At 37.7% G+C, this 17,672-nt stretch overlaps 1 protein-coding gene across 1 annotated transcript in view; it reads left to right on the top strand.

The window, feature by feature from the left end:
- The window catches only part of FAM60A (family with sequence similarity 60, member A), a 37,578-nt gene that overhangs the window by 5,947 nt on the left and 13,959 nt on the right, over window positions 1-17,672 (top strand). The window contains exons 2-4 of the mRNA XM_006874748.1: window positions 9,967-10,112; window positions 11,843-11,942; window positions 13,506-13,632. Of these exons, the coding sequence (XP_006874810.1) occupies window positions 9,985-10,112; window positions 11,843-11,942; window positions 13,506-13,632 (355 nt within the window). The 5' untranslated portion in view covers window positions 9,967-9,984. The remainder of the gene's footprint in view (window positions 1-9,966; window positions 10,113-11,842; window positions 11,943-13,505; window positions 13,633-17,672) is intronic.

The following is a 17,672-nucleotide window of genomic DNA, read 5'->3' as shown; positions in this document are numbered from 1 at the left end:
GAACCACTGACTTTAAGGTTCGCAGCCCGATTCGTAACCACTACGCTACCAGAGCTCCTTATTGTCCTATATAGGATTGCTGATACTTTTAACATGCTTTTTACTATATTATGCAGATCATGTGGCTATCCTACGCTCAGGGTAGTTAACAAATTCCACCTGTTTTCTATGTACTATATACAGTCAGCACCTGGTTATATGATAAGACTTCATTCCTGTCCTGCATTAATTTACTACAGAATGCATTGTTTGTACAGTAAACAAGAATGTGAAGTCTAATGTGTTTAATGTTTTAATAAAGTTATAGAGAAGATTTTGTATATAGTAAATCTTAAAAAGTGTAGTCCAAGAGATGGAGGGGAAACCATCACAGAGATAACAGCCTGAGTAGAAGTGATGTGGCTAGTTATGAAAGTCATTTTGGTACTTGGAATATCAGAAGTCTGAGTTGGGAGCAGCTGGTAGACAGAACTAGATCTAGAAAAGCTTTGAACTCCTTGTTAGGGAGTTTAGATATTATCCTGAAGCCAGGATATTAACCTTGGAAGAGATGATTAGTACTTGCAGTTTAGGAAGATGTCATCTGTTTGAATAATGTTCAGCATCATGAACAGGGGCAACCAGGGTAGGGATGTAGAAACCTATAAACTATAAAAATGAAGGAAGAAGCAAAATTTCTAAGGCTCTCAGGATATAATAGACAATGTGGTGAAGGGGGCGGTGCAGAAGGGGAGACTATATGAATAGTAATCAGGATAAGTAACCACAAGAGTAGCAGGAGCCAGGCTTAGAGGAAGAGTTTGATAGTCAATTGTTGTTAAGTGCCTTCCAGTCTGTTGAGACTCATAGTGACCTTGTATTTGTTGGTTTCTGAGGAGCAGCTAGTAAGTTTGAACTGCTGCTTTGCAGTAAAACCGACCTTATAGTTAAGTGTTTATCCCATGGTGCCACACCAGGGCTTCATAGTGATATTGGAAATGTGGAAGGAGAGAGAAAGACTTGTGCCTAAAAAGAACTGTCAGGGCTGTGTGTCTACCATGCTCTTGTGTTGGTTCTTTACAGATTATTCAGAAAGGCTGAGATTTATCCCTACTTTATGAAAGAGGCTAAGGAACTAGTGGCCCAGTTTTATGGTCTTAAAATCTCCTACTTTCAGAAATCATGGATTTCTAGCCTGTTTAATTTGGTAATTATGTTCACAGACATTTTAATGTAATGTGCAGGTTTTATAAATTCAAGGAGCTAAATGATACCCATGTGCTTCAGAGCATCCCTGGAAAGTAGAAGTGAGATTACCCCTTAATATTACAGAGGGACAAATAAAATTAGAAATGACTTCCTATGCAGTTGTAAAGACAGATGTAGAAATAGACTTCAGGATGACTCATTACAAAGTGCCTTTTCAACTCACTATAGTTATACTATACTGACATCTTTTCCTTATAAGTAAATAAAGATTTCCTCTCCAAAGCCATTGGAATCTCACCTAATCTAAAATTGGGGGACCTAGGACCTAGTGACTTTTTTTAAGGAGCCCTGGTAGCGTAGTGGTTATGAATCAGACTGCAAACTGCAAGGTTAGCAGTTCAAAACTTTCAGCTGTTCCTCAGGAGAAAGATGAGGCTTTTTCTGCTCCCGGAAAGATTTGCAGGGTCACTATGAGTCAGAACCGACTCCTAGGCACGTAACAACAACAGTGCCTTTTTTGGAGTCCTGGTGTGGCTCTGTAGGGTAAGCACTGGTCTGCTAACCCCAAGATTAGTGGTTCAAACCCACCAGCAGATCCTCGGAAACCCTATACAGGGCCACTATGAGTCAGAACTGATTTGACAGTACTTAACAGCAACAACTGCCTTTTTTATGCTTCCAGAGATCTGGACTTGTGCTCTTTTAGCAGAAAATTTTATTTCTGAGTTTGACCCCTTTTCTATGGGATGAATTCTAGCTTCTTTTGCCAAATATGGATTCCTTAGACAACCACAGTTATAAATACTTTACCATATAATTTCTCAGAGACTTGGATGTTTGGAGAAGCCTTTGGCAAACAATTGGGGTTCACCTCTTTCTCAATTTCCCCCCAGACAATTTAAAATTTGCCCCTTAAAAGTGAAAAAGTAAATTCAGAACCTTTGCTGGGATGTGGGCTGGTATCTACAAGTGGGTGAGAGGAAATAATGTTTAATTTCTCCTTGGCTTTTCTTGGTTGTTGATGAAACATGTCTCTTTTAGGGACTAGCAGTGAATGAACACAATACACTTGGTCATGTTGATGCGGTGTGCAGTGTTGCTCCAGTTACACTGTTGTGTTTACTGTATCATATGCAATTAAAGATAGCATAACATTGACTAAAATACTGTCAAGAGTGGCATATTGCAGCAACTCAAAGATCCTCATAGTTTGTGATCATGAATGAGTTTTCATGTTTTTCTTTTTCTATCACCTTGTCATTTAAAGTTCAGCTCTAAAGAAATGTATCTACTTCATTTCAAAGTTGCCCTTGGTTGCTTAGTTCCTTTTGCCTTTGTTCACCACTGCTTCCTTCCTACTTTACAAATCTTTTGCTTGTCTCTTTGCAGTTTCCTTCCCATACTGCTATGTCTATGCTTCTTTTATTAGTGTATTCTATAGTCTATAGTCTGTCCAGTGGAGTGTGCGTCCTAATGTGTGTCTTTCCAGCTGTAGCTCATTGAGGAACTTGTTTAAGCTCTTTGGACTTTTTCAGATTCACCTTTTGTTAAGTGAAGATATGTGATAAAAACCAAGGTTATTAGGGAGTGATGCTTAATTTTAAACAAATCAAACTGCAGTGTTGTTATTAAGTGCTGTTGAATTGCTTCCAACTCATAGTGACCCTGTATAGTTGGTGAGCTTTGAACCACCAACCTTGCAATTCAAACCGACCTTGCAGTCCAGTGCATTAACCCACAGCACCACACCAGGACTCCAAACAACAGTATTGTTGTTTGCTGTTAAGTAGTGCCATTGAGTAGTGCTGTTGAGTAGGTTCTGATCCATGTTGACTCTGTATATGGTTTCCAAGGAGCATCTGGTAAGCTTGAACCGCTGACCTTGCGGTTCAAATGGACTTTGCAATCCAGTGCATTAACCCACAGCGCCATACCATGGCTTGAAACAACAGTATAGAAGGGAGTAAAGTTGAAAGTGAACTTTTAAACTATTTTAAAAGGTCTCATTTTGAAACCATAGTATGATGGAATTACACCATGTAACTGTTAATTTAATTTGCCTGTTTCACAGAACAAGGTATCTTGGATATAGTTAATTCCCTCTCTGTGCCGTTAATGGGTCCTACTTCATTTTTTTTAAGGGCTGAAACAATATTCTGGAAATCCGTGGGCATTTAGGTTGCTTTTAATTCTTGCGTTTTTGAAAGTCTGTTGTTAGCTGGTGAGTTGACTGTGACTCATGGTAACCTCAAGTGTAATAACGAAATGTTGATCTTGTTCCTGTCCATTGTTGTAGCCACTGTGTGTTTTGAGCACCTTTCAGTTTAGGGCACTGGTCTCCTGACACTATAACAGACATTATACTTTTGTGATCCTGTAGGGTTTTCACTGGCTAAATTTTGGAAGTAGATATCTATCTTCCTAATTGTTTGTCTGGAAGTGCTGTTGAAACGTGACCACAGTGGATGGTGAGTCTGCTGCTCTTTGAGATAGTGGTGGCCTAGCTTCCGGCATCATTGTAACATGCAAGACCACCTACCTTATTAATATGAGAAACTCATATATCAGATAGTGGTCTAATGGTCTAGGTGATTTGAATTGAGAAAGAAAAAGAGATGATTAAAACCTCTTAAGATTTTTTGAGGTTGCTCTCCTAATATGTGCATATCAGAATTTCACTTCCCAAGATGACATGGACAAATTGTGAAGTTAACGATAAAATTGCTTTACTATTTTTGACATAGTTTATTCAGTTTCCCCTATCTAATCTTTCCAATGACATTTTGAAAAGGGTTTTTGGATACAGAAACATCACTGCCCAGACGAAGGGATTTAGAAAGTGAAATGGTCAAGTGACTACCTTGACAGTTATACTAAGGCTAACCACAAGGTTCAAACCCACCAACTGCTCCTTGGAAACTCTACACATGGTCATTATGACTCGGAACTGACTCAAGGCACTTAACAAGAAGGAGATCCCAATAGATGCTAAATTTATCATGATAGAGCCCTGTTCATTTTTCCAAAGTTTAAATTAATACCCTTAGATTTAAATGGACTTTTAGTGTGGCGCTGTAGGATCAGCACTGGATTAAGAACCACAAGATCGTCAGTTCAAACCCACCAGCTACTCCTTGGAAACTCTATCCATAGTCCATATAAGTTGGAATTTAACAACATAGGATTTAAAAGACAACAACATACTTTGCAGAATTAAGTTTTGGGTTTTTTGTGGGGTTTTTTTTTTTTTTAACCTTTTCAAGGTCTTCGAGTCTATTTTAAATGGCTAAAGAAATCTCTAAATTTCCATTTGGATATTCTTTCTGTTTACTAGTTGGAAGGTAATCAACAATTGTTAAAAATTTTTAAGAGGTGACCTTTCATTTTTAACACTACTTCTCAAAAATGTTTCTTAAATTTTATACCTTTTATCATGAATAATGGGTTTTGCTGTGAAGATCCCTTTAAATTTATATAACATTCAACAATATATTTTACATGTAAATTTAGATGTAAAATTAGATGTAGTCCCTGATCTTTGTTTGGTTCATAATCTTTTTAGATTAGATGTAAAGTGGCTCTTTTAGTGTCTTTGGACTGTGGTTTCTTCACTCTTTCCTAATCTGATCACATGCTAAAGTTACGTTCTTGGTGCTTTCATTAAGTTGATGTTAGATTTGTATGAAACTAGCAGTTTTAAAGTGGAAAGCCCTGACAAATCAACTAAAACATTTGTTTAGAATTAATCATTTATGTATTTTAATTCCCTTTTTATTGTCTCTGTATGAGAGAGGTTTTGTTTATACAATTCTCTTACTGTCTTTGCTGATTTATTAGCTTTAATCTTTGAGGGAGATTTAATTAAATCAGAACTGTAGTTATAGTGTGGTTGATTTGTCTCTAGCTGTTAACAATATTAGCCCTGTGGGCTAATGCGCTGGACTGCACAGTTGGTGTGAATCACAAGGACCGTGGTTCAAACTCACCAGCCGCTCCTAAGAAACCCTATACAGGGTCATTATAGGTTGGAACTGACTCTATAGCAATTAAGAACTGCATACATGGAAATTTGATCAGAACATTTATTCAGTACCTGGTGTGGTGCTGTAGGTTAATGCACCAGACTGCAAGCCATTTGAACTGCAAGATCAGTGGTTCAAACTCACCAGCTGCTCCTTGGAAACCCTATACAGAGTCGCTATGGGTTGGAACCGACTTGATGGCACTTAACTACAATAACAACTGTGTGCTTGGAGTCCTGATGGAGTGCTGTGGAATATGCACTGGACTATAACGTGGTTTGAAGCATAAGGTCAGCGATTCAAACTCACTGGCAGCTCCTTGGAAACCATATTACAGGGTTGCTGTGGGCTGAAACTGACGCTATGGCACTTAAAAACAATATCAACTGTGGGCTTAGTGTTATCCTTAGATGCCAAGGTTACAAAAATGATAGAATTTCTACCCATTTTGCTGTTGTTTATTTTTAAATACTGTTTTAAAAAAATGCATTATGTGATAGTTTCCATGGGAGGACATTACCTTCACACTGATTCTGTCACATGATTTCCTTGCCGTCGTTACAATCCCCTCCATGCATCATCCACCAACCAAAGGGTATCTCCTACCCCATTCCGGCTTATCCACACAGCCTCTCTTCCTCTCCCGGTCCAAAGTCCCCAGTCACTCCATCTCCCCACGTCATCCCTGGCTGGTCCCAGGGACTTCTGCTCCTAAATGGCAACGTTAATCACTCCCCTCCCTTTGCCACAAAATGAACAGACTTCTTGTTAAGTGCCTTTGAGTCATTTCCGACTCAAAGCAACCCTATATAGGGTTTCCGAGGAGCGACCGGTGAATTTGAACTGCCGACCTGACCTTGCAGTTCAAACCGACCATGGGGTGTCCAGTGCATTATCTTGAAGCATCATTCCAGGACTTATTGGGCTCTAATTCACAGATCATAAAATTCACTCATTCCAGTTCAGTGGTGTTTAGTATATGCAGATGTGCAGCCGTCACCACTGCCTAATTTTAGAAGACAAATGATTGTCTTAAGCAGCATTTTAAGACCTTCTTAATTTTTGGCTTTATTTCAAAGCTAAATTTTCTTCTGCTGTCTCCGAACACTTGCTCAGGGTTAGGAGGTACAGGGTCTACTCTGAGTCTGTAACTATGCATCAGTTAAGAGAGGCTGTCGTATAGGGTTTCAGAAACACGACTGGTGAGCTTGAACCACCGACCTTGCGATTCAAACCAACTTTGCAGTCTAGCGCATTAACCCACAGTTAAGTGATGCCTATGAGAATAGATACAAGAGTTACAAATAGTTTACTAGCTGTCTGTCTCTCAAACAAATGGATTAAATGAGAGAAATTTAATAAATTGTGAGGCTAGCAACGAAGTACGTATTTCTATAAAACCACCAGATTTCTCGAAACAATAGTTAAAATCGTAGTGCCATGCCTACCACTAACTCTTAAAATATTAAGTAACTTAGTTTCAGAAACCATTTGTGCCTTTGATTCTCCCCCCCCGAGAGTTTAGATATGAGGTTTTTATTTTTTACATTAGTGGATTTGTAGATTATATGAAAATGCTTTCAGTTAATCTCAGAGCTCCCCTAAGCACAAAATGGTTAAACACTGCTTAACTGGGTTGCTGTAAACAAAGCCCAAAACGAAACCCCTGTGTATTTGTTGCAGATTCCCAGATGCCTCCCAAGTGTGGGGATAAACTCTGAAAAGGTTTAATAGGTCTGTTAAGTAGTCATCTATTAAAAGGTTCCTTCTCTACTTGTGTGTTGCATCATGACAAGTGTCTGCTCACCTAACTGCATTTATTGCTGAAAGCTGCCCAGAAAAGGGTGAATCCTGGGATTTAGACTCCACTTAGTTTAAGTGAAGAAGTGTTGATATGGTGTGATGGGTTCTGCATTGGGCTGCTAATTGAAAGAGCAGCAGTTCTAACCCAGCACAGCGCGGGAGAAAGATGAGGCGCAGTTCAGCTGTGTCGTATAGGATCACTATGAGTCAACTTCTGCAGCAGTGGGTTTTGTTTGATTTGGGGAGTAGAGGCAGAAGAATTTTATTAGAACAAAAGTAAGGTCACATCTACTGAAAGAAGGATCATGAATTATAAGACAAAATAGTCTTCTTTTTCCTGAGGTCTTAAGAATAAGATGTCTTTCTGGGGCTGGTAAATTTTGTCCAGGACCCTACCAACAACAGAAATCATGTTGAAAATAAATACTTCGTTTGATTGATTTTTGTGATTGTGAAGTGCCGTCGAGTCGATTCCGACCCATAGCGACCCTGTACAGGGTTTCCAAGGGTGTAAATCTTTACGGGAGTAGAAAGCCTCATCTTTCTCCCGCGGAGCGGCTGGTAGTTTCGAACTGCTGACCTTAAGGTTCGCAGCCCGATTCGTAACCACTACGCTACCAGAGCTCCTTTTACTCTTGGTTAAAAAGGATGCGTCAGTGTTTGGCTATAACATATAAGCATTTCTTAACAGCTTGCAATCATGATTACTGGCTCAAACTATGGCATCCTAGTCAAATTCAGCCTCAGTGAAGGAAGTTATGTATCTTACACATGTTCTGAATGCTGTATAATTTTGAAGACATGTTTTTTGGAGAGAGAGGAATGGGGGTTGAGATAGGAATCTAAATGTTATAGTAGGACTTTTGTGTTTTAATGGAATGAACTGATTTTTTGTTGTTGTTGTTGCTATGCTTCCTTTGTCCTTGCTAAGTAGAGAGGTTGCTACTTTCTAAAGCTATTGATGAAGCTGGAGCCCATAAGGGGAACTGCAGACTTTTGACCTTCTTGATGATAATGTGGGAGGATGTTAGGGAAATCTGGGGAGACCAAAGGGTGGGTGTGAGGACAGAATTTATATTACATTTAGCCTCAAAACAGTAATATACAAATTGCAGCAGTGACTTGTCTGTTTTCTATGATGCTATGCTATTTGACCTTGTTTTTCTCCAAAATGATACATGATCATTTTTCACAAGGCCATATTCTGTAAATTTCTTTGGGGGAGGGCTCACTATACATATTTTTCTTTTTATGTATATGTTTCTTGCTCATTTTTTTCTTAAGGAAAAAATACAAAATAATTTAATCAACTAGGAATATTTTGTTTTCTTGTTTTAACAATTCTTACACTGAGGTAACTTTGTATGAGATGTAATTATTGAAATGCATGGATGGCTTCCTGCCTTGCTCCCTCTACCAGCTTTGCTCCTGCCCTAACCAACAAAAACCTTGAAGAGGAATACATAATTGCCACTGTTGAAAAGGAAAGCCTTAGTGTTTGTTTAGCTAGTACTTTTCCTAATAGATGTTTTGAAATTATAAAACTATTGTTCATATTTTAGAGCTCTTAATCTCACAAGAAAAAGACAAAACTAAAACAACACAAAACCCCACCTGGATATTTGTGTGCCTACTTCTCTGAATCACTATCATGAATACATCCCTTGGATTGTTAACTAGAGTGGAATTGAATGGGATCAGGCAGGAGATAATCCAAAAACAGATACTAAGTTTTTCTTCTACAAACATATACAATTTTGAAAGAATGATATTCTGTGGTTATAACTCCTAAAACTATGGGAGGAAATAATTTACCTTGTTGATGCTTTATATGACATATGCATGTGTGTGTGCATGCACACACATATCCCTCTGGACTTGTTGTCCATTGGGGTTCAGTTTCTGTACTCATTCCTTATTTTTTTTAAATCACACCTCATAGTTCAGGTGTTTTGGTAGAGTTTGTTTTTGGTTTGCATACCCCAAATTACTTCTCTTAAGGTGCATTTTCACTGCATATAGTTTTAGAGCTGTTCCTTCTTTCCATGGTGGGGAACAGGTGACCTCCCCCCCCATTTTTTTTTTTGAACATGTAACTTACAATGTAGTATTTCACGGTTTCCTGGGAATCTGCTCCCCACTGTCAATAATACTTTCAGGGATAGACGCATGGACAAGTTCCAAACTCAGTGGGAGAACAGTAGGCAACATGAACGCATTCTTAATTTGTCTTAATGATCTTTAAAATTATTCATAAATTCTCACCCTGGATTTTTGTGAAATTTACATCCTTCTTTTAGCAGTTTCAATTTACCGTGGAATTAGACTGCTTAGAATTTCCCATCCATCACAGAAGAAATCCCCTCTTATTTCCCATAGGGCAAAGTAGTGTGGGTTTGATACAGATTGAACCACTTGTATGCTTAGCTATCAAGTAGTGGTCATGATAAATGTCTCAGAACTTCCCTGGAGAGGAATCACATTAATGCAAGGGTGCAAAATGTAAAGGTTTTCTTTTACATGTAAATTTTTAGTATGTATCTTTGCATATGAATTACTGTTTTTCAGCAGAATGAATGTGTTATGGGGGGGGGGGAGTAATAGACTTCTCCTTTCATAATAAATCATTTGAGCTATTCATCCAAGGTGAACTCCTGGTATGGTGCTGTAGGATCAGCACTGGGCTGTGAGCCACATGGTTAGCAGTTCAAACCCACCAGCCACTCTTCTGAAACTCTATACAGGGTTGCTATGAGTTGGAACCCACACCACAGCACTTAACAACAGTTTTTCCAAGATAGTGTGAAGAATGGAGCTGGGTACAGTAGTAGGTCTTTCCCAGAGGCTACTTGTCCAGCAAAGTCAAGTTGCTCTGGAGTGGGGTGGAGTATCTGTATCATGATTTCTTGTTATAGCCCTCCACAAAGCTGTGTCAATTCCCTTGACTTTACAGACTTGCTCAGAAGAAAAGATGTTTGGTTTTCACAAGCCAAAGATGTACCGAAGTATAGAGGGCTGCTGTATTTGCAGAGCTAAGTCCTCAAGTTCTCGATTCACTGACAGTAAACGCTATGAAAAGGACTTCCAGAGCTGTTTTGGGTAAGATAATAATGTGAATAATTTGTGTTTGTGCCATGCTTAGAAAGAAATCACAGCACATGATGTTGTGCTGGTGATTGGAGCAATGTGCCTAATACCCTGATTAAAATCACTTACTGTAATCTAGGCTATTTAAGGTCATTGCTCTTAAAGTAAATCAAACAAGACTGCCAACCTACTTTTTCCTCCCAGGTTATGAGGAGCTATCAAACTAAGGGTGAAGCCCTATACAGTTAAAGCTAAACAAACCCTTTGGTTAAATTTAGGACGTACAAAAGAAAAAAAAATTTTTCAATTGCCCTGTTTTCTCTTAAAATCCTCCAATACTCTTCTCTTTGTATTGTTTTTCTAACAATAAAAATATATTTTAGCCTTACCTACTGAAAAAGACTGCAACCTTTCAGGGTGTGTTCGCTGTAATTTTATACCTCATTTGACTTTCTATAATGAACCTCTAGTTAGTAAAGTGGAATTTACTTTCCAACAAATACTTTGATAAAATAGTTAATGTTGAATTATTTCTTCTTACTGCTTAGTTTCACCACATTGTTTTTCTTATTAAAACATTTGTTGATTTTTATTCTGATGCTGACCTTGCCTTTTAAAATAATTAAAAAAAATTTTTTTTCCCCATGATATATGTAACAAATATGTATATGATGTATTATATATTTATATTAATATTATCTATTTCTGACATATTAAAAGCTCCTCAGAGATACAGTGAAGCAGTTTGACTAGTCCTATAGCTATTTCCTGCCCCCTACACAATTGGAGGAGTGCTGGTGTGGCATCAGACTGCAAAGTCATTTGAATCGCAAGGTCGGCAGTTCAAGCTCACCAGTCGCTCCTTGGAAACCTTATACAGGGTCGCTATGGGTCAGAATCGACCCGACAGTACTTAACAACAACAACACACACAATTGGAAGGAGCTGTGGTAGTGTAGTGGTTACAAATCGGGCTGCTAACTTAATACGGGTCAGCAGTTTGAAGCTACCGGCTGTTCTGCAGGAGAAAGAGGAGGCTTTCTGCTTCCGTAAAGATTTATAGCTTTGGAAACCCTGTAGAGGGTCGCTATGAGTCGGAACCAACTCCAAAGCACATAACCACCACCACCATCACACAAATTGGAGTCCTGGTGTGGCGCTGTGGATTAATGTACCAGACTGCAAAGCCACTTGAACTGCAAGGTTAGCAGTTCAAGCTCACCAGCTGCTCCTTGGAAACCCTGTACAGGGTCGCTATGGGTTGGGTCTGACTCAGTGCACTTAACAACTACAACACAAATATAGTCATCTAAAAAAAAAATTAGAATATTCCTCTTGTTTTTTGTTTTGAAACTAGACTATCATGGCATTCTTTTAAATGACACATTGTTTCATATAAATGATGGTACATTTTGTTGCTTATGAACTAACTACACATTTCAAAAGTAGACAACAGTTTTAAAAATCATGACCAGGATCTCTTCTAGAATTACATTTTACTATTGTTTTTATAAAAAATTATTCATTTTACAATGAATAAATTGTAGTACATAGAATTGACTCATTGTATATAGAAATTACATATCTTTAAATACTACAGAAACAATGAGATAGAATCATCCAGGATTATCAGAAATTATATCTACAAATTATAAGTATATTATTTTTGTGAAAAGAAATGACTTGCAGGAATTCTTTTAAGGTAAAGGAAAGTAATAAAGGCTTGATTGTTTTCTTATCAGGTTGCATGAGACTCGTTCAGGAGACATCTGTAATGCCTGCGTCCTGCTTGTGAAAAGATGGAAGAAGCTGCCAGCAGGATCAAAAAAAAATTGGAATCATGTTAGTTCATCTTTATTTTTTTCTATCAATGATGTTAGTTGCCACTGAGTCAGTTATACGTCCACTGTATGTAAAGCAACATTAATTCTCCCCCACCCCCAAATTTAGGAAGTATAGTATATTCCTAGGGTAGAAAACCTGCAAATGAATAAAGAAAAACACTACCTGTCGCTCAGATGTAATCACTTAATATTTTGGTGTGTTCAGAAGCAAAGTAGCCGTGTTTTGGCATTTCCCCTAGATTTTGGAACCAGGCCTGGATTTGAATCCTGCTGTTATTAACAGGACATTTATAAAATGCAAAGTTAACTCTTTCCTAGGGATGCTGTGAGGACTAAATGAAATGATATGAGGGGCTTCAAAACATTTGTAGAAAAATGAAAATTATCTTTTAATTCCATTTTTGCACAAACCTTTTGAAGCCGCCTCTTGTATAAAGCACAACAGGTGGTAATCACTCAATTGTTATTTTCTATATTGAAGTCTAGTTGAGATCATATTGACTTATAATATACATTTTGTGTTCCCTTTTGAGTTTTTCCCCCCACATCCCAAGAATTTTTCATAAAATGTGAAACAGCACTATTATGCCTCATTTAAATCTCCTTAATGTATTTTAGCTTACTGAAGATTTATAAAATTTACCCAAGATGTTTTTTTTTTTTTTTTTTTTTTAAGTGAGCAAATGTTTTTCTTTACCCTCTTTCAGTACTAGCCTTACTGTTGTATTTGGAGTGGGGGACAATGTTATATTACTATTATACATTTCTGTGGTTCTATTAATAAAAAGTCCATATTCTTTAATTAGCACCTTTTCGGGAAAAGATCCAAATTGTAATTTTGAAAATGGTGGCAGCCATTTGCACATAAGGGATAGAAATCCAGAAAACACTCATTATGAATGAACACATAGACATGGGATCATACGTGGTTAGACCAATGGTCCTGGCTAAACTATAGGAGAAAATGCTACTTCCACACATGAATTGGGACCTTGGCATTAAAGGTGTGGTGAAAAGAGAGAAACTTGACTCTGAAGTTCTCAGTTTGACTCTTGTTCCACTCTACTCGCCTTTACCCAATTAATAGTTGAGTGAAATAAGGGGAAATACAAAATTCCTTTTTTTTCCCCTTCTCATAATTCCTCTTTGCTTTGTTTTCCTTTACCCTAAAACTGGAGTGACAGAAATAGCCCTTCTTACTGAACAAAAGCATCTGAAGGTTATTTGTAAATTTGTAAAACATCATCCTGTAGAAATGTAAGTTGGTGTTAAACTTGATTATTCTTATTTGGATCATTCTCACCTCCACTATTTAAATCTATTAGCATTTTTCGGTCCAGTGAACTCTTGCTATTACCCACTTCAAAGAAAAAAAAAAAAAACATTATAAAAAGTATTTATTCTTTAATATCATGATTTAAAATATGCTTGAACCGTTAAACACTCTTAGTACAAACTGATTCTCAAACTTGACTCCCCCTAAGTAGGCATGGGTTCAAACTGAAGGGATACATAGGTATCATTTAAAAAATGGTATTAAATATTCAGTATTTTCTTCCAGGTGGTAGATGCAAGGGCAGGGCCCAGTCTAAAGACTACATTGAAACCAAAGAAAGTGAAAACTCTATCTGGAAACAGGATAAAAAGCAACCAGATCAGTAAACTACAGAAGGAATTTAAACGTCATAGTAAGTTTGAAATTGAAACATTACTACTTAAGAATAATTGTTTCATTTTGAATTTCGGCTCATGTTGGAGGTGTGGCATATGATATGTGTTGATATTTTTTACTTTGGTTATTTTTGCTTTGTAAAGAGTATGGGAAGGCAGTATTGACTTGGTAGCGATACTAATTTTATTTCAACTGAATCTTAGAACACTCTGATTTTGATGTTATAAAAGTACTTTTTGCCACATCTTCAAATAGTACTTCAAATAGATTTCTTTATTGCCACATTCCATTTTCTAGAAGGTACATTTTTCTAGCTTGCTTCCTGTTTTGTTATGCATAAAGAAATTGAGGCCTCAACTTCTATGTCATTAGACAATCTGAGACCAAAGCCCAGGTTTTCTGGAAAGGAACTGTAGCAATCAGAACTCACACATTGGAATAAAACTAGCATCAGGACTTTCAGAGTTAAAGGGCAATGTATATTGTGTGTAACAATAATAGAAGGGGAACAGACTCTCAAATTAATGTCAAGTTTACACATACAGGGTTGCCATGAGTCAGGATTGACTTGATGTTTACTGGCTCTTTACACACACTTTCTGAAGCCTGTGGGGGGTGGAGTGTTAACTTTCGATTTGGGAATTTAGATTTTCAGTTTTGAAAGGGAAATAATACAGTGCATATAATGTATCAACTCCACTGGTGTGAGGCAGCACTGTTGAATCAAACACATTAGTATTTCTGTAGCAAAAATGCTACAGTAGTGGAATAAAGACTGTAAATAAGCTAGTCAGGTTTGGCAACCTAAGTAAAGTTTAGGTCAGCCAGATTTTGTGGAGTTTGTTGATTCTTTGGGATACTCTACACAGTACTCATTTATAAACAAAGATAATTTTATTTCTTCCCAATCTGTATAACTTTTATTTCCTTTTATTGCATAAACATTAACTGGGACTTCTAGTACAAATGTGAATGAAAGCAGTGAGAGGGGATACCATTATTTTATTTTTGATCTTAGGAGTAAAATAAGTATTATTATTTATTGTAGAATACAGAAAAAGATAGTAAAATTTACTATTGGGACTCTTGAAGGGAAAAGGAGAACTATCCTATCTCAAGCGGTTTGGGTTGTGCAAATTGTTAAGTACTTGAATATTAGCTGAACAGCTGAGGATTGGAGTCCACCAATAAGTATATTTTGGATGACATGCATATCAATACGCTTCTGAAAAATCACAACTATGAAAACATAGTTCTTCTGTTCTACACACGTAAAGTCACCATGTGTCAGAATGAACTGTACAGCAACTAGCAGCAACAATCAAGCCCTTCACAAATACACCCATCTCAGTTATTTCTCGTAACAACCATCTCCAGTTTAGAGATTAGGATAGGAAGCATAGATACTGATTTAACCTTGACCCACTTCTTGAGTCTGATAATTCTACTCTGTAGGAGCCCTGGTGTGGCGCTGTAGGTTAATGCACCAGACTGCAAAGATGTTTAAACTGCAAGGTTGGCGGTTCAAGTTTACCAGCTGCTCCTCTGAAACCAGGGTCACTATGGGTCAGAATTGACTCAACGACACTTAACAACAACAATTCTGACAAGGAAGAAGCCCCAGTAGCATAGTGGGTTACAAGTTGGGCTGCTAACAGCAAGGTTAGCAGTTTGATTCTACCTGCCTGTCCGCAGGAGGAAGATGAAGCTTTCTGCTCCATAAAGACTTACATCCTTGAAACCTTCTACAGAGTCGCTGTGAGTTGAATCAACTCAATGGCATACAGCCACCACCACCACCTCTCTCTGACAGGGAGCCCGGGTGGTGCAAACACTTAAAAGTGCTCTGCTGCTAACTGAAAGGTTGGAAGTTCAAACTCGCCCAGCGATTCCACAGAAGAAAGACCTGGAGATCTGCTTCCTGGAAGATTATAGCCAAGAAAACCCCACGGGGCAGATCTACTTTGTAATATGGGTTGCCAAGCAGGAGTTGAACATCAAAAGTACAACAATGTGTAGGGTAGCCATGACTCCACAGCAGCTGGTGTGGTTTTGTTTTGCCTGACATGAAAACCCAGTGCTCCTTGTACAGTGCCACCCTGGGATAGTATGATCAGTGCCCCCAGGAATCAGAAGTCTTTCTAGATGTAGTACTAACTGTGTCCTGTCTGTTAAGTGGGTCATGTTAGCTCATGTAGTGTTATTTCTTCTTATATATTTACTCTTTGGTTAAAATATTTTAATAACATAGTAAAATATTTAGGTAACATACAGTGTGTGTGTTTTAATGATGTAAGTTCTTTCTTACTAAGTAGATGTCACCCCCAACCCCTCAAAAAACAACCCAAAACAACAGCTGTAACTTTAACCCTACTCTCCATTTTCACTAGATTTTCTTTTTTTCTAAATGAAAATTGGGGGAAGTTGCTTTGAATCAGAACCAACTAGACAGCACTTAACTCCAACAATAAAAGGGAATACATTCAGTGAAATTTTAGATTTTTGTGTTAAACTGTAGGGGTGGAGACCAAAAGTAAGCCCCTTTAAAAAGGTTTGTGGGTTTTGCATGCTCAGACTAAAACGGGCTTCCTCCTTCCTCACGCGCACTCTGAATTTCTAGTACCTGTGTGTAGCATAACTTTTGAGGCATTTGAATTTTTATGTATCATCCACTAAATAGTCTTATCTGACTGATTACGTTGTCTTTTGCTTCCATGCATCCTGTACATACCTAGCCTGTGTTTCTCTTCCTGAGACATTCTTTTGTGGAGTAGTGGAAAGCCATAGGACCCAGAGCTTAAAGATCCGAAGTGACAGGAATCACAGATCTTGTCACTTAACCAGATGTGTGATCTTGGGGTTACTTGACAGCCACAATTTCTTGCTCAAAGAAATGGAGAAAATCAAGTAAAAATAGGTTGTGTAAAATTAAACAAAATTTCTATTTAAATGTTCATTCTTTTTATGTCACCCTTCTCAAAAATCTTCATTGACTTCTGATTGAAGTAGAATTTTAAATAGTTATGCTATTTGACTTTCTAGTATTAGGAGCTTTCCTGCCTAGTGTGGTGCTGTAGGATAAGCATTTGATTGGATATCACAAGGTTGGTGGTTCAGACTCACCAGTTGCTCTTCAGAGACCCTATATACAGGGTTGCTATGAGTCAGAACTGACTTGACTGGCACTGAACAACAACAACCCAATTGGCATAGAGCTTGCTGCTGCTGCTGGTGGTTATTTGGAGTCTTCTAAGCACTCTTGAGAGGTTTATTTAGATAAGTCAGAAGCTGTTCATTTATTGAAAGTATATTAACAGCATCAATGATGCTTTCTTTGTTTTAGGTACTTAATTTTGAGTGCTATTTTATATTGGGAAAAGCACTGGACTACAAGGTCAGTTTAAACCACTAAGGTCGGTTGTTCAAACTTACCAGCTACTCCTTGGAAACCCTATACAGGGTCTCTGATTCAGAACTGACTAGACTGCACTTAATACCAAAACAACATAGCTGGGTTGAATGTAGGTAATACTGTCATTATGTTATTCTTAGGTTGTTTGTTGTCTGCTGTTGCTGTTTCTCTGTCAAAAGAACTCTCTTCAATATCTTTTGTAAGGCTGGTCTGGTTTTTACAAATTCTTTTTATTTCTGTTTTCTAAGAATGACCCAATATCAACATCATGTTTGGTGGACAGTTTTGCTGGACATAATGATCTTTGGTTGACAACTTTCCCCTTTCAGATTTTCATATATATATACACATTGTTTTCTTGCCTGCATTGTTTCCTCTGAGAAATCAGAGTCTAGTCCTATTAGCTCTCCCTTGAACTAATTAACTAAGTAACTGATTAACTAATTGAACTAAGTAATAGGATTCTTTACCCATCTTTGGTTTTGAAAAATTTGAGTTTCATATGCCTTTGTGCTTTTCCTGTGGGGTCCCTCCTATTTAGTAGTTGATCAGTTGTTTAACTGGCCATTTTCTTGGTCTTCATGATGTCAGGGATGCTTCCCTACAATAATAACTCTTAGGCAATATATAAATATATATTTATA

The sequence above is a fragment of the Chrysochloris asiatica genome, unplaced genomic scaffold (genome assembly GCF_000296735.1).
Source record: "Chrysochloris asiatica unplaced genomic scaffold, ChrAsi1.0 scaffold00299, whole genome shotgun sequence".
Lineage (NCBI taxonomy): Eukaryota > Metazoa > Chordata > Mammalia > Afrosoricida > Chrysochloridae > Chrysochloris > Chrysochloris asiatica.
The sequence above is the reverse complement of the archived record's forward strand: the minus strand, read 5'-3'. Positions and strand labels throughout refer to the sequence as shown.